Raw genomic sequence first — 18,430 nt, forward strand, 5'->3', positions numbered from 1 at the left:
CGACAATAGCCACATAGAGGCTTTTTCTGCCAAGAAATTAGGTCATTTTAAAATGTTCTATGGCGACAGCACTTGGCTGAGATCAGTTCTGTCTTCTTGGGTTTTACATGAGCTCCCCTCCAGAACATAGTGTTGTAAAGGCACCAATCCTAAAGAGTCCTCTCTCTTATACTCGGAAAGAGGTTTTTACTCCGTAAATACGAACGATTGTATGTGATAGTCATAGGAAGGTTCAGCTTTTAATTTGATTTCTTTACTTGATTTAACGATGCGCTCGTGAAGAATGTTGTAGGCTGAATGACATAAACCGAAATTAAAATGTGAAAGCCAAGATATTATAACGCAAAAAGCTTTCACCGTAAAAATGAATTCACTCATTTCTTCATCACTTTTTTAGAATGATTATTTCGCTAGTTCTCATTACTTAACCAAAGGAATTTTAAGCGAGCAACATAGCGCTCTTATAAGTTCAGGATAATGGACATCTGTAAAATGCTTCATTTTTGCATATTGCACAAGTCGCTTAGCTTTTCTTTGAGAATTTGCGATGTGACGCCGCACAAGTAATCAGGCTAGAAAATCTCTTGGAACCCAAAAGTAACACTTGGAACCTAATTAGGTTCTTGGTACGTTAAAGCATTTCAAAGTCATTTGAATAACATTCTTTGAGAAAATCAAGAAATGCTGGAAATGGCAGTCAATTCTTAAGGCTCTACCCCTTTTACATGATGCATGAGGAGGTTGCATACTCGAAGGAACAAGATACCCATCATTTGCTTTGAATTATCCAGACTTTGCCCAGTTCTTTAAGCTTAAATACATGTTTCGAAATTTGTTCACTTTACAACGTGCCAAGTAAAAACATTTCTTCCAGTGTTTACCAAATATATTCTGTAAATCGTAAAACATTAAGCGCTAACAAGCCTCTTCAATTTAGAAATAAATGCCTTGAAGTAAATCTAACGTTGATTCTAAATGACTGGCATTTTCAAAACCGACACCTAAAGATCTTTTATACTTCTGAAAATCAGAGACGGGCCTCCCAAGAAAGGAGTGAAGACTCCAATGTTTGCTAGTGTGAACTAATAAAGGATCAGACGTCCTTTAGTTTAGGTAAATTTGATGAATCGAAGGAACTTAGCCGATCCAAACCATTACATATCGATATAGAAGTGTGCAGGCCAAGCGATCCGGAACATATATAATAAGTGTCTTTATTGCTCAAAAGATAAAACTACATACCTTGTGTTACATTAAAATATAACAATACTAGGGGGCTGTTTACATAAGTATGCCTCTGAATAAGATTAATATGTAAATGGAAGTAAATGCAAAAAATCAACTGGAAAATTTACACTATTTACGGAACTACATTATACTTAAAAATAATCCTACTAAAAAATGTATTCTTAAAACGGTCCGTGTTAATCGCTGGCATAGCGTAAGATGGTGATTTATTCCTTAAGTTGTATCTTGTAGTCTTGGTATCGCCCTTAAAGATCGATCATACATCTACTGCTTGGTTTATACCGAGCTTAGAGCACGAAAACATAGTTTCTGGTACAAAGGGATGATAAATCTTTCTTATTGTTTACATTTGAGCCCCATCGAACATACTGATAAATCTTCACCTTGAAAGGTGGCGGAACAGTTCTAACTCAAAGCTATCAGACGGGCGCACTTCACCCATACCACTGATTTAATTACTTAGATTATGTTCATGTATAATCACGTGACAGATAATTATATTATTCGACTTAACAGGCATTTTTGGCAAAATTTCTGTGAACCATTAATAAAGATCATTTATTGCGTATTGGAAGGGACAGCATTCCAAAGTTGTCGAATTTCCTGAACGACGACATTCGCTCCGACGAAGGGCTAACGCTCGAAACGTCAGCTTTTGTAATCGTTACGATGGCCAATTTACCACTTCAACTTTGTTGATATATCCAAACGGCTGTGTCAGTTATTCTTTTAAAATTTAAGCCTGCTTTTAATCATTATTAGCCAAACTGCATAAAATTACCTCCTGCCTGTGGGGTCTTTTAACAAGGTCATGTTTGATTAACTTTCTCACAAGAATAGGAATGAAGTAGTAGGAGGTCCATAATAAAACGTCAAACCTAAATATTAATTTACGCCGATTAGTTTTTCTCAAATTCATATTTTCGCCTATTTCATTGTTTCCTCTTTATTATTAGAAACATTAGACACGCTAGTAATTTTTAGGGAGACAATTTTTTTCAGTTTCAAAAAATTATTCATGGGTGTAAATATTTTTGAAAAGTTAAAAAATGAAATAAACGAAAAATATTCCTTTTCCCGAGTGGCTGAGTATTTGTACTTGGCCTAGTATGTTAGACCATGGGGGTACCTAACTGTCTCCGAATTGCACAAGAAGTTCTTGCCGCGGGTTCGAAGGGCTTTAAAATAGCTCGTCATCTAAAATTCCCGTTGGATTGATTCCTCGCCAGCAGAGCTTTTATAGAATGTTTCTCCATAAACTTAAAGGAAAACTATCTGGCTTTCGTGATGCAGAGTCTCGAAGCAAGGAGACGTGGTTTATTCTGAGAATCGAGCAATATTCGAGAGCGGGTCAGTGCGTCGGTCTGACGAAACCTTCCTCCCGTTTCCTTCTCCTTAGTACAGGCTGTGGTGGGATGAGAGCTCGGCTAAAATTCTACGAAATGGCCTTAAATCACAACCACAGAACAAAAATATCACAAAAAAAACCAATGGAAGGTTAAAGTTAATTTTCTTTATTATTTTCGGAGTTACGGAGCGGAGTCAAAACTCCCATACAAAGCTTTGTGATATTGACCTCCTATAGAGAGCTTGCGCCCCCAGTGAAAGGATTGATCTGAATATCGGAAGCCAGAAAAATTCCTTAAACCAGAGTTTTCTGAAAAAAGGCCCAAGCAGTTTCTTTAGAAACTATCAGCCTTTATTCATTTGTTTTAATTTCCATTTGGAACTCAACGCTACTTTTAGACGTTATTTTGAGGTTGAGTTGTGGCGCCGTATGAGATGGCAAACACCTGCAGCCGTTTTTGAAATTCGAATTAAAAGTATAGATTCATTTTGTAACCGACGTCTTCCTTGGCGTCGCCGTCCTGACTGCTTTGAGGTCCCTAAGAACTGAGTAAGACAACGTACGTAAGGTTATTAAAATGAAATTAAGAAAAAGAAGAGAATCTATTATTCTACTCGTCTCTCCAGAGACCAGGACGCGGGCCACGACTCAAAAGATATGTGGTGAACATTTAAGAAAATATTACCAAAAAAGGCAAACAAGGCCGGACACATAGCACTGGAAATCAAATAACAGCGTCTAAATTTAACCAGTTCTTTACCTCAGTTACCAAACGTCTTTGTGCTTATTTAAAGAAATGTAAGGGAATAGCGAATTCCAACAAAGAGTACCATAATTGTGCATTTTATTACGTGTTTGCTTTGCGTTTTTGTAATCAAATATCCAAACATGTCACTGACACGTACGTTTCGACAGCCATGATACATTTTTATGATATTATCGACTTGACGAAAGAAGCTGAAATGTTTCTCATCAAACGATCCATGCAATAATTACTGAAACTTTCCACAAACAAACTCTACTGTTTGCAAATAGATTCCCGGCTACTTCTAGTATTCGATGAAATGTTTCAGTCCTTTGTTGGAAGCGAGGGTGAGTCCATTTTGATGTGAAATGCAAATGTACATGGAAACAAAACACGATTCCAAATGAACAACGGATGAACAGCAGAGCGATAAAACTGTAAAACACGTCAGTGAAACCACGTAACGACAGCCAAAATATACTAATAGTGTAAGAATTGAGGCGTATGTTCTTAAATCAGCTATACCGTATTTTAATCTGTTGTTAGAACACACTGATCGGTTTTCTTATGTAGGAAAATTAGTTACCACATATTAGTCTGTTGTTTTGTAAGGAAATGTTTTTAAGCAGGCTAATATTCATGTTAAGAGCCTACGTTTCGGCGTCATCATGACACCATTCTCAAGGCAAAGTGAATAATTGAATGCGAAGATTTGATTTGGATGGTCTCTACAAATTAGCACAATAACCGTTAAGGGTCACAAATTCTTCGAGTGAATACCTTTACGCAAATCGAGTCCGTTTGCACGTTTAGGGATGGTTTAAGTTTTCTTATAAAAAGCATCTCCTTAATTAGGCGATCAAATTTGTTAGAATACCTAGTAAGCACGTGAAATTGTTTTGAAAGGCAAGGTGGTATGTTCGAGTTATGTCCGCTAAAATTATGTTTACAAATTGACGACGATTTTTGTTTGTGTCCATCAACGCGTTCGTGGAGGTGGCCCCGAATGTAACCAACATATCCTGCATCGTACAGGTTACACTGAAATTTATAAACTAGATATTGTTGGTTAACAGTGGCTGGCTTGACCTCTCGAAATACCTACCTACTTATCTATTATCGATATAACATGTCAGTCAGACAGCACCCAGAATACACTTATCTGTTATAATTCATAACATAGCGTTTTCAATGCAATATTATATCCATACATTGTAATGCAGCGTGTACTAGATTGCAACGAAACTATCTTAAAATATACTCTGGTGTGTGTTCTAAACTCCACCTTTTCCTGTGTTTTAGGAGAACAAGAAAGTAGAAAAACTAGGCATCTAGTATTTAAATCGCATTCTGCGGTTTTTAATTCTTTCAATGCAGTTACCTAGTCTGACTGCGAAATGTTTCGTGCCTTCTTCCTAAGCCTATTGTTGACAGAATAACGGAAACAACTGAGTCATTCATCCCTCAGCGTGCAGAAGGCTCTGAAAGAGCTTCTCTAAATGGGAAAGACTCTCATAGAGTCCTTAATTGCAGTGAAGCACCTCTAGAACTCGAAACAGTCCAACTGTGTTTGCAGGCGAGACTCACAAGAGAGTAGAAATTCCATAACATGCGAACAATTGTTTCGGTCTCGAAACGTAGCGTGATTTCCAAAGCGAAGACGCGTCAATTTTGATGTAGAAATGCATAGAAATAAAAACAAAATACGACTCCACATGAACATCTCATAAGCAAGTGATCAATTCAATTGCGTAAGATTTCAAAGACACAGCACGTTTCAACAGCCACAATACGCTTGTCGATATAGCTTGGCGAAAGAAACTGAAATGTTTAAGTCATTCCCTTTTCGGTGTCCAGACAGCCCTGAATCAACCCCTTTGTATAATAAAGGAAAAAATTTACTCATTTAACTTCTGGCATCGAAAAGGCTCTCAATTCACCCTGTAAAAAAAAACAGCTTTTTGAAGAAACGTCAATCACAGCGTTGATGGTTAATGTTAATGGATTTTTTATGTATAGTAACACACATGGCTGCTTATGAACTCCTTTGTCTGATAGTGGAAACATTTAAGGTATTCATCTTTCGGCGTTCAGAAGGTTTTATATAGAATAAACTCTCAAAGACTCGTCAATCGCAATGGAGCACTTCGAATACTCGAAACACTCTAACTGAAACTATTCAAAAATAAATTCTAGTGGTTTTAGTAGACTCCGCCTTCTTACAAAATCTGACGAAATGTTCCATTCCCTTGTCGAAAGGGAGGGTGTGTCCATTGTGGTGTAAAAATAGATGGAAACAAAACACGATTTGTCAATAACAATCCACCTCTAACTGAGTAATAAAATTGCAAAACACTTCCGTGGGACAAAACCTTTTAGATAGCCACAACACACTTATCTGTTATCAATGGAACTTGGCCTATTAAATGCAGTGTGTATTGAATTTCTTGGGTTTTATAAGAGAAAAAGAGAGAGGAAAAATTAAGCATCTAGTATTTGTGTTACATTCTATAGTTTTAATTATTTGCTAGAGCTGTATAGGGTGAATTTTAAAATGTTTCGTGCCATCTTCATATTGTTCACAGAGTACTGTGTGGCATTAGTGGTTTTTTCCCAATATACGCCTAACTGCTTATCAACCCCTTTGAGTGATATTAAGATAAGATAAGATAAGGTATGTTCACATAAGTCAAGAGTTTTATTAAAGTGTCACAAATACTTTGGTATGACTGCTGAAAGGGAACAATTGAATCATTCTCTCTACGGTGTCCAGACAGCCCATCCATAGACTTTAATTAGAACAGTTTCCGGAACAATCGTCAATCGTGGCGTTAATGTTTACGGTTTGTTATGTATAGTTACACGCATAGCTGCTTATGAATCCCTTTGTCTGATGTGGAAACAACTAGTTCATTCATCTTTCGGCGTCCAAGAGGTTTTGAAGGCACTTCTGTAAATAACACATACCCTCAAAGAGTCGTCAATCGAGGTGGAGCACTTCAAAGATTCGAAATAGGCTAACTGTGCTTCCAGGCCAAACCCACGAATGCGTTGTGATTTCGGAAGAGAGAATGTGGACATTTTGATTCAGACAAGCATGGAAACAAAACACGATTACGCATGAACAACTCGTGAGCAACTGAACAATAAAATTCCAAAACATGTCAGTGAGACAGCACATTTCGACACCCAGAATACACGGATCCATTATTGATACAAGTTGGCAAAAGACACTGAAAAGTTTCCTGTAAAGCGATCAATGCAATGTGTGCTGAAACCATTCAAAAATAAATTGTAGTGGTTTTAGTAGACTCCACCTTCTTACAAAATCCGACGAAATGTTCCAGTCCTTTGTCAGAAGGGAGGGCGTGTCCATTGTGATCCAAAAATAGATGGAAACAAAACACGATCAATAACAATCCACATGACACTGAGTAATAAAATTGCAAAACACGTCGGTGAGACAGTACTTTTTAGATAGCCACAACACACTTATCTGTTATTAATATAACTTGACTCCGCCTTTTTCTGCGTTTAAGGAGAACAAGAAAATGGAAAATTAAGCAACTACCATGAGTCGCATTCTACGATTTTCACTCCATTTGCTGCAATACATAGTTATGTAGTTATATAGTCTGATTGCAAAATGTTTGGTGCCTTCTTCCTTGGCCTATTGTGGACAGTTCGAAGCCGCCTATGAACCCTTTTGTCTGATAACAGAGACATCAAGTCATTCACCGAAAGGCGTCCAAAAAGCTCCGATTACAATTCTGTAAATAAGACATTTTTTTCGAATAATCATCAACCATGGCTGGGGTGTAAATGGCTTGTTATATTTAGTTCATCCCAATCAACCATTGTTTCCTTTCTCTCACAAAGGAAACAATCAGGTCATTTATCTTTCCGCGTCCAGACATTTCTGAATAAACTCCTTAAATAAGGGAGACTTTTGAAGAATCGTTAGTCGCAGCGCAGCACTTGGCTTGAGAAGGTCGGATCAGTCTAACTGTGATTGCACGAGAAAGGCTCGCACCCAACGAAGGTATGCTCCCTCAGTGACACTAACAGACTATCAGATGTCGGAGTCACTTCAATGCATTCGTGCCAAACTTTTTCCAGGATGGGCCTAGTACATCAAACTACGCAATATTTTTTCACATTTCTAAAGCTGGACTTAATTTAGTTTAAACTTTTGCAACTGTATGGTTTTCTTAGCTCTCTAAGTCAATGGCATATAGGCAATTTTCGGTCACGAAGAGTAAAATCTTCTAACTAGGATTCGTTTTCTTCATTCTTAGTATGAAGAACCGATCTTTCTTTTAGTTTTGTTCATCAAAGCTAACTAGGAAGTTAAATGTTATTTCCTGGTGACATTTTGCATCTTGATTTTCATTAGCTGTTGAACTTTCCGATTTGACTCGTCCAATTATAGCCTTTGTGTAACGTTACCGAGGAATCCGACTAGAACACTTTTTTACAGAGATAATCACTTAAGAAATTGATTGCTATTAATCAATATTTACTCGCTCTAAGTTTCCTCCAAAAAAGCCATTCTAATCTTGTTCGTTTCTTTTATAGAGTTTACTGCAATCAAAATAAGATGGAAATGAAGATGTGTGCACTTTTGTCATTTTATATCCTGGCCGTGTGTTTCATGGGATACTGTGTATCAGGTATTTACAGAGGCTTTGTAGGAGCTCTTGAGGTTCCAATTTGCAAAACTTTAAAGAAATTGAAGCTAGAGAAGACATTCGGCTGCTATGATGTAGAAGCTATACTCCTAATTTGTCGCCCCTCTGAATTTCAAACAATCTAACACAAGAGCTTTAATGATGTTTTTAGCTTTAGGGAATTATGCTAGCTAGTCAATCAGAGAAACAGTTAAAAAAAAAAAACCAGCGAGCGACTCCATCCAAATGTATTGTCTGTGTGACAATCTATTTACATGTGTATGTGAGTAACGCTACAACCGGAATTTTTTTTTTCCCTCTCTTTTTCGTGGTAAACAACGATTAATATTGTTGCTTTCAACACTTTCAGCCCTCAATAAACATCATAAACGTTCAATCATTCTTCTTTCAAAATGTGGCCAATTTGCTATGCTATGAGACTGGAGATTTGATAAAAGAAAGAAAACGAAAACCTCATTTGTTTTCAGGTGCCCACATTGAATTTAAAGAAGATTTTAAAGAAATGGGAAACGTCAAACGAGACATGGGTAAGCACATGTGTTCATACTGTACCACTGTAGAGTTCCTTGGCTAAATTCGTATCCTTTGTTAAAATTACTTTATTTTAAAAAGCACCTTTGACTTTGTTCGTTCATGGTCTTTAAATAATGAAACCGTTTAGACCCTCATGCAGGAATGCAACTATAAATCCGGCACGTTCGGACACCTCTCTTGCAAACTTACTCTTGAAATTTTCTTTTACTTTTGTATTGAGCAGCTGAACAATTGTTTTGTTATAGTTTGACGCAATTTCCAAGCAAGCCCGTGCAATTTTGATTACTTTTGCACTGACAACCTCACGTTCTAAGTCTGATCTTCGACAAACCCTCATCTAAATATATTAAACCGTAACAATTTCGATGTAGGAGGTGTTCTTGATCTATAATCTTACTGCAGACAAAGAATTTTTATGAGGACCCAGTTTTTGCTAGATCGAAAATTTTCAATATGAGAATCTTCTAATTAGGCATGCCTAACGCATCAATCGAAATTGTTTCCTCTACTTTACCTTGCGTTTTATGTTTTAGGGTTGTTAGGAAGGATCGATAAAGTGCTTTTGCTCCGGATCAACCTCATATTTCATGCACAGAACATTGGATCCAATATAATTTTTCCAAATTCTTAATCAGAAATCTGTGGTACAATAGGCAGTTTCGATATACCAGTCAGTCACGGCCTGGATCAGAGTAAAGGTCGCTAAATTCTTACTCTGTTTACAGGTGCCCACTTGGAAACAAGTAACCCTATTGGAGAAACGGAAAACACTGAACGAGAACTGGGTAAGCTTGTTCGTCTATTTATTGACATACAGTTTCGTTTTGCTAATTTTCCTTTAAAAAAGAGTGTGGATAACAATCTTTTCAGCCGTATTCTGTTTGCACTATTATTATCAGTTATACAGTTCACAGTATAACTGAGTAGCTCGTTTTGACCGTAATTGGTTGAATATTTGGTCCTGTGACGTTTGACGGTTAATAGCTTAAATTGACAAGTTAATTTTTGTCATTAAGGCGTTGATATATTTTTCATGAAAGGATAAAAGATTGTGAAAATCTGAAGAAAGCAACCACAAAAAAAAGAGAATTCAAACTCAAAAACGATTCTAGCATTAAACCTCGCCCTCTTCACAACTTAGGCACAACATATACAGATATTCTGATATAAATATTCTTATTAAGACATTCTCAAACATTCATTACAAAGCTCAGATTTCCTTTAATAATTTTTATTCAGCGAGGCAACATCAGCAGAAAAAACGAGTGAACCATGCTACAGTGATAGATGCAGCCTCGCTGACCAAAGATGTTCTACAAACCCTGCTTGACTCGTTGGGGTCGATCGAACCCAAGATTGCCATCGGCATTGCCAATGAGACACCTTATGAATGGAGGGCTCTCAATACATACTTTCACTCTGGTACATCTGATGATCTTTTACCCCCATTCGTGAAGAAAGATCAGGCGCCTCTGTATACTGCCAGGAAGACGAACGGCCCCTTAGCAACTGGATGCGTGGGTGTAATCGCCTATTACATGCCAGCTGTGCAGATGACCGTTGGAGTCATGTTCAGCGTACCATTCGACCAAAACTTCTACAGAAACTGGTGGAATGCTAGGGTCTATCCTGGTGAGGTGAGAGCTAGTCAACGGATGTACGAAGATATGTACTACAAAAATCCCTACCAAGGCGATGACGGCTGGCATAAGAAAGATATAGGTCATGGGTTTCACATGGATGGATCAATGACCAGTCCAGGAAAGAGTGTTATGGAATTACATATCACTTCCAATTGAATTCTCACGAACTTTTGTTTTTGGTATATTAACATGGTGTAGTAACTGCGTGAGAGTTTGATCACTTTTTTCATTGTGAGCACAACAGTACTTTATGATTACGTAGCCATTAGGCTTTTTTTGCTAACGTTTTGATATGGTATATACATCCATTGCTAGTGGATTCCAATTCAGGTTATAATTTCAAATTAGCTTATAGTACACGCAAAAGTTAATTGAAATTATGAACCTAATTTATCTTGAATTGTACGATGTAAATTCTTATTATCAATTCATTGTGTCAACAAGACAGTGCAAGAAACGCACTTTGGAGAATTTGAGGAATTTGTATTACTCGTCTCACATCTATTCTTGGACCCATTCACTTAATTGTTAACTATGGCAGTTGTATTGGTGTCCTGGTTTTTTATATCAGTACTGCTAAATTGTTCGTTAGAAAGTTAACAGAAATGTTTTCTTCTCGCTAGTTAATTTCATCCGTTTTCTGTTTAACGTTGAAGATCACGAGAAAACTACATCCCATTTTGAGTGGTCATTATTCGCTAGCTAGTGTTGATTAAAAAACAGTTGGTACTAAGATTTAATTTGCTGTTGAACCGTCTGATTACAGGATATTTAATCGATTGGTTTGTAACAATCAATCAGCCAACTTCGTAAGAACTAATAAGATTCGAGCACTTTGTTATTGGCACAGTGAAGTTATAATGCTTCGCGTTAAGGGTGTTATAGTTTGAGCAAAATTTTTCACGGTGTAAACTTGTTCTTGATAGTCTGGTATATGACTTAATTGTAAGCTTCGAGTGATAGGCGGTATTGTAGGATATTCACTTTGAGCGCGTGTGCTGTGCAGTACTTTTTATATCGTTGGTAACCATGTAGAACAAACTTTTAGCACATTTCTTCATTAAAACTCGCTGTATTGATGGAAATTTTCCCTTTACTTACAACAGACTGTCTATATTTTGAAGCAATTTTTTTTCCTTATAAAGATCTCCATCTTTCTTCCGGCCTCCAGGCGTAGTAAAAAATGTTGCTTTGTGTTTAGTAGATGCTTTCCGTTCTGTTGGACTGCTCTTCCATCTACAGGCAGATGAAACATGTGAAACGACAAGAAACCGAACTAAACTAACAGTTATCTCTAACATCTGTCTTATTTAAACCACCGCTTGAAGACGATTAATTCTCAATGAGGGGGGCTTTAGGATTTTCGATTTTGCGGTTTTGACTGTTTTTTGGATCGGTTTTTCGGTTTTTGGGCCAAAAAGGTTCGGTTTTTCGGTTTTGATGTTAGAAGCAGTTTGCGGATTTTACGTGTTTTTGCATTCGGTTTTCGGTTTTCACGAAAACTCTGATGCGGTTTTCGGTTTTTCCTTTTTGACCTCTTTAAAGGTGAAAATGTAGCGGTTTTGTCAGATTTGCATGCGGTTTTCGGTTTTGCTGCCTTTTTTCGTCGGTTTTTCGGTTTTGGAGGTTTTTTTCTCCGGTTTTGCGGTTTCCCAGAGGCCCCATTGCCCCCCCTCCTCAATGCATTGCAGCCAACATATTTTTCAGCGGAAGTAGTTAGAAAGTTGTTCTGCCACCTTTCAAGGCGAGTATTCAACGATATGTTCGATGAGGCTCTAATGTAAACAATAGGAAAGATTCGTCATCATTATGTCCCAGAAACTAGATTTTTCGTGCTTCTAGCCTGCGGCATAAACCAAGCATTAGGACGACTTCTCAGTGGTCTTCTTTTGTTCACACTAGCAAACATTTGTGTTCCATACTTCTGACGTCTGGGATCCGTTTCCGATTTTCTGAAAGTGTAAAAGACCTTCTAATGTTTTGAAAACCTTGAGCGTATGCCGGCCACGTGGCGCAACATAAAATCGAGAAGAGGCTTGCTCGTGCATATGTTCTTTACAATTTACTGGAGATTCAAACCCAAACATTGCATGGTTATCTCGTTTTCTTTAGTATGCTACTTCCTCTTGTGCGTAACTGAGGAACTGGCTTGAAATTAAATTGACTCTCATTTCCAACATTTCGTGATTTTCTCAAAGAACGGTTTTCAAATTACTTCATATTGTGTTTTTAGCAAGAACCTAAATGAGCTGATGCATGCATTACTATTCGTTAGTATTGCCAATTCTCGAAGACAAGTTACGTGACTCAAGCTTGTTGTTAATAAGTTCATCTTTGATTAAGATACTGCAGAAATTAAGCATTTTGCCGAGAGATATCCATTCTCCTGACCGTGTAAGAGCGCTCTACTTTTGCCACGCAGTTATGGCGGAGCACTTCGGTAATCTTCTGTCGCTCACCGGTTGAAGATATCATTTGTTTGCGTAATAAGAACTTGTAAAATAATCATTTTAAATAAGGAATTACGAAGGAAAAAAGTTAATAAAATTCATAACTACAGTGAAGAGATTTAGAGTTATTCAGTACATCTTAGCTTTCAAACACAAATTCCCGTTTGCTTCATTCAGGGGCATATGATTCTTTTTGAGCACACCTTTAGCCAAGTGCAGCAACAAAATTGAGAATGGAATATCGAAATCATATCAGTTGAATATGCCTTTACACTTTGTTAAATCTCTAGAGTAGCAATCAATGTGTGACGCTTTTAAATTAAAGGTCAAATCGAAACCGTGTCTTCCTTAAGAAATCATGCATAGTGCTTGACGGACAAAGTCATATATTTCCTTTATGACATGCAATTGCTCGTATTTACGTGTAGTTTTATAGCAAATAAACAATGATGTGGTGTACGGAATTTTGATAAAAACAGATCAAAAGTGGTTGGTAAGAAGTAAATTTCGCGTCGGTACGGATAATGAAATGTGTTGCCCAAAAAATGTCTTACGGGAAGAGGTAACGGACGAAATGAAATGGGAAAATTAAAACAGTTCAATTTTCTTGAAGTCTGATAGATATCGAACACAACCCAGTTGATTTAATCTTCAGATGGCTTTTTTGTTTGTCACAGCAGCGATGTAAACTTAGCCAATCTATTATGCAAAAATGACAGGAAATAGGGGTTTTCCCAGAGGGACTCCATATCTCGCAGAGAATTATATATTTATCGCTCCCTGCCCAGTGGCGTGGACAAGCTCTAGATGAAATCTAAATGCAACACTCTCAGTCCGATGATTTTGAATATCGATGTTGTCTTCCTTCTACAATCATATTGGCCGAAGCTAACAATAGCGTTTTTACAAATATTCCTTTTTCCGAGTGGCTGAGTATTTGTACTTAGTCTAGTGGGTAAGACCGTGGGGTGCCCCCTGGGGGAGATTCTGTCTCGTGTCTAGGCCGACCTTTACATAACGGTCTGCGAATTACATAAGAAGTTGCTGCCGCGGGTTTGAAGGGCTTAAAAATAGCTGGTCATCTGAAATTCTCGCTGGATTGATTCCTTGACAGCAGAACTTTTATAGAATGTTTCTCCATAAACTTGAAGGAAAACTATCTGGCCTTCGTGATGCAGAGTCTCGAAGCAAGGAGACGTGGTTTATTCTGAGAATCGAGCAATATTTGAGAGCGGGTCAGTCCGTTGGTCTGACGATGCCTTCCTCCCGTTTCCTTCTTTTTAGTACAGGCTGTGACGGGATGAGAACAAGGCTAAAAATCTGCGAAATGGCCTCAAATCGCATCCACAGAACAAAAGTATGACAAACAACACCATCTGAAGGTTAGATTTTATTTGCTTTATCATTCACGGAGTTGCAGAGCGGAGCCTAAACTCCTATACAAAGCTTTGTGATATTGTCCTCCTTTCAGCAATATTCGGAAAAACAAGGTGGTTCTGAATGATATGCCTTGGGATATTTTGGAATTAGCTCAGACACCTCATAAGGCCTGGAATGCTATTAATAAAGACATTTTTCTAACCGTGACTGATAAGCATGCCGTCTGTCATCAAAAGTTGTGTCAGCCATTTTGGGGACCTTAAGCAAACCAGGACGGCGACGGCAACGAGGACGTGGAAAAACAAAAGATCTAATTAGCAGAACAATAGCTCAGCGCGTGCATTTCAAAACTTAGTACATTTCATAGGCGTCCTTTGCAAAACAACAGAGTGAAATCATCAATATTTGCGTCTTTTGAACAACGGAAACCGCGACAGCAGGTTGTTTTAAATTCCATTTGGAACTCAAAGCTACTTTTAGACGTTATTTTGAGGTTGAGTTGTGGCGCCGTATGAGATGGTAAACACATGCAGCCATTTACCAGTGAAATTCTAATTAAAAGTATAAATTCATTTTGTAACCGACGTCTTCCTTGGCGTTTCCGGCCTGACTGCTTAAGGTCCCTCAAAACTGCGTAAGACTACGTAAGGCTATTAGGATGAAATTAAGAAAAAGAGGAGCCTCTATTATTCTACTAACCTCTCCAGAGACTAGGACTCAGGACACAAAGCACTGGAAGTCAAATATCAGCATCTAAATTTAACCAGACTGAGTTCTTTACCTCAGTTGCCAAAAGTCTATGTGCTTATTTAAAGAAATGTAAGGGAATAGCGAGTTCCAACAAAGAGTATCATAAATGTGCATTTTATTACGTGTTTCCTCTTCGTTTTTATAATCAAATATTCAAACATGTCACTAAGAAAGCACGTTTCGACAGCCATGATTCATTTATATGATATTATCGACTTTACAAAGAAGCTGAAATGTTTCTCATCAAACAATCAATGCAATAATTACTGAAACTGTTCACAAACATACTCTAGCGTTTGCACTAGATTCCCCCTACTTATAGTACTCGATGAAATGTTTCAGTCTTTTGTTAGAAGCGAAGGTGAATCCATTTTGATGTGAAATGCAAACGTGTCCCCAAGTAGTTTTTCTAAAGCTAAACTACCTACCTACCAAGGTATCTATTATCGATATAACATGTCAGTGAAACAGCACCTTTTGAATAGCCAGAATACACTTATCTGTTGTAAATTATAACAGAGCGTTTTTAATGCAATGTTATATTGATAGGTTATGATGCAGAATGTGCTAATTTGCAACGAAAATAGATTCTTAAAATAGATTCTGGTGTGCGTTCTAAACTCCACCTTTCCCTGTGTAGAAAGTGGAAATATTAGGCATCTAGTATTTGAATCGCATTCTTGGGTTTTAATTCTTTCAATGCAGTTATCTAGTCTGACTGCAAAAAGTTTCGTGCCTTCTTCTCAGGACTATTGTTCACAGAATAACGGAAACAATTAAATCATTCATCCTTCAGTATGCAGAAGGCTTTAAATACACTTCTGTACACGGGACAGACTCTCATAGAGTCCTTAATTGCAGTGAAGCACCTCGAGAACTCGAAACGGTATAACTCTGTTAGAACGCGAAACTCACAAGAGAGCAGAAATTCCATAGCATGCGAACAATTGTTTCGCTTTTGAAACGTGGCGTGATTTCCAAAGCGAAGACGTGTCAATTTTGATGTACTTTGGAATGCATGGAAACAAAAAAAAATACAATTCCGTAGTAAAAAGTCATAAGCAAGTGCTTGATTAAATTGCGTAAGATCTTAAAGACACAGAATGTTTCAACGGCCACAATACGCTTATCGATATGGCTTGGCGAAAGAAACTGAAATGTTTAAGTCACTCCCTATTCGGCGTCCAGACAGCCCTGAATTCAACCCCTTTTGTATTCTATAGGAAACAATTAAGTCATTTAACTTCCGGCATCCAAAAGGCTCTCAATTCAACCCTGTCAAAAGAACAGCCTCTTGAAGAAATGTCAATCACAGCGTTGATGGTTAATGTTCATGATTTTTTATGTATAGTAACACGCATGGCTGCTTATGAACTCCTTTGTCTGATAGTGGAAACATTTAAAGTATTCATCTTTCGGCGCCCAGAAGATCTGCATTGAGCAATATCTCAAAGAGTCGTCAATCGCAGTGGAGCACTTCGAAGACTCGAAACAGTCCAACTGTGCTTCCAGGCCAAACTCACGAATGTGCTGTGATTTTGGAAGAGAGAATGTGTACATTTTGATTTAGACAAGCATGGAAACAAAACACGATTACGCATGAACAAGTCGTGAGCAACTGAGCAATAAAACTGAAACATGTCAGTGACACCATGTAACGACAGCCAAAATATACTAATAGCGTATGAATTGAGGCGTATGTTCTGAAATCAGCTAAACAGAATTTTTTTCTGTTGTCATAACACTGATCGGTTTTCTGACGTAGGAAAATTAGTTAGCACATAATTTATATTAATTTTTGTAACCTTTCTTTTTTCAATTTTCATACTCTATTGGTGTACTCAATTAGTTTGTCAAAAGCTAAACTACCTACCTACCTACCTACCTACCTACCTACGTATCTATTATCGACATAACATGTCAGTGAGACAGCACCTTTTGGATTGCCAGAATACACTTATTTGTTGTAAATCATAACACAGCGTTTTTAGTGCAATGTTATATTGATAGGTTATGATGCAGAGTGTGCTAATTTGCAACGAAAATAGACTCTTGAAATAGATTCTGGGGTGTGTTCTAAACTCTACCTTTCCCTGTGTTTTAGGAGAACTAGAAAGTGGAAATATTAGGCATCTAGTATTGAATCGCATTCTGCGGTTTTAATTCCTTCAATGCAGTTATCTAGTCTTACTGCGAAAAGTTTCGTGCCTTCTTCTCAGGCCTTTTGTTGACAGAATAACGGAAACAACTAAGTCATTCATCCTTCAGCGTGCAGAAGGCTCTGAATACACTTCTGTAAATGGAAAGACTCTCATAAAGTCCTTAGTTGCAATGAAACACCTCGAGAACTCTAAACAGATTAATTGTGTTTGCAGGCGAAACTCACAAGAGAGCAGGAATTCCATAGCATGTGAACAATTGTTTCGGTCTTATTTTTATTTTCATTCTATTTTATTAGATTCGCTGACAGGCAGGAACACCGCAACAGCTTCTGCAAATTACTGCGGGCCCAGTAAACCCACCCATCCCACCCCAGGGGAGGACATGCACCACACAGTAATCTTGTGCGTGGGAAATTAACGTCTCCTACCCCTAACCCTGCAGGAGACGGGACCTCCATTTATTCGTCCCTAGCCGAGAAGACTAGAATACCTAACCATTTCTTGATGTTATGGAAAGGTAGCAATTCTCCTCATTTATTTTAAGACGTTGAGTGTTGGTCCGGCCGGGTCTCGAACCCTCGACCACCCGCACAACAGTCCCGCGCTCTATCCATTGAGCTAACCGGAGGGCGGTTGAAACGTGGCGTGAAAACCAAAGCGAAGACGTGTCAATTTTGATGTAGAAATGTAAAGAAAAATAAAAAAATACGATTCCGCGTGAACAACTCATAAGCAGTGCTTAATTAAATTGCGTAAGATCTCAAAGACACAGCACGTTTCAACAGCCACAATACGCTTATCGATATAGCTTGGCGAAAGAAACTGAAATGTCTAAGTCATTCCCTATTCGGCGTCCAGATAGCCTTGAATCAACCCCTTTGTATAATAGAGGAAACAATTAAGTCATTTAACTTCCGGCATCCAAAAGGCTCTCAACTCAACCCTGTAAAGAGAAGAGCTTCTTGGAGAAATGTCAATCACAGCGTTGATGGTTAATGTTAATGGATTTTTAGGTATACTAACACGCATGGCTGCCGATGAACTCTTTTGTCTGATAGGGGAAACATTTAAGGTTTTCATCTTTCGGCGTCCAGATGGTTTTGAAAAGAACAATATCTCAAAGGGTCGTCAATCGCAGTGGAACACTTCGAAGACTCGAAACAGTCTAACTGTGCTTCCAGGCTAAACTCACGAATGTGCTGTGATTTCGGAAGAGAGGGTGTATACATTTTGATCTAGACAAGCATGGAAACAAAACATGATTGCGCATGAACAACTCGTGAGCAACTGAGCAAAAAATTTCAAAACATGTCTGTAAGACAGCACATTTCGACAGCCAGAATACACTGATCCATTGTTGATACAACTTGGCAAAAGATACTGAAAAGCTTCCTGTAAAGCAATCAAAGCAGTGTGTGCTGAATCTATTCAAAAATAAATTTTAGTGGTTTTGGCATTCTCTTACCAAATCCGATAAAA

At 37.9% G+C, this 18,430-nt stretch overlaps 1 protein-coding gene and 1 pseudogene across 2 annotated transcripts in view; both read left to right on the plus strand.

The window, feature by feature from the left end:
• LOC148729743 (DELTA-stichotoxin-Hcr4a pseudogene) overlaps positions 1–18,430 on the plus strand; it is a 164,356-nt pseudogene that overhangs the window by 109,109 nt on the left and 36,817 nt on the right. The window lies entirely within an intron of this gene.
• LOC111319211 (DELTA-stichotoxin-Hcr4a) lies at positions 7,242–11,294 on the plus strand. The gene is made up of 5 exons (XM_022922025.2): positions 7,242–7,383; positions 7,920–8,014; positions 8,500–8,559; positions 9,292–9,351; positions 9,806–11,294. The coding sequence occupies exons 2-5, from the start codon at positions 7,942–7,944 to the stop codon at positions 10,363–10,365; spliced, it is 753 nt and encodes a 250-aa protein (XP_022777760.2). The 5' UTR covers positions 7,242–7,383; positions 7,920–7,941; the 3' UTR covers positions 10,366–11,294.

The sequence above is a fragment of the Stylophora pistillata genome, chromosome 5 (genome assembly GCF_964205215.1).
Source record: "Stylophora pistillata chromosome 5, jaStyPist1.2, whole genome shotgun sequence".
Taxonomy (NCBI): Eukaryota; Metazoa; Cnidaria; class Anthozoa; order Scleractinia; family Pocilloporidae; genus Stylophora; species Stylophora pistillata.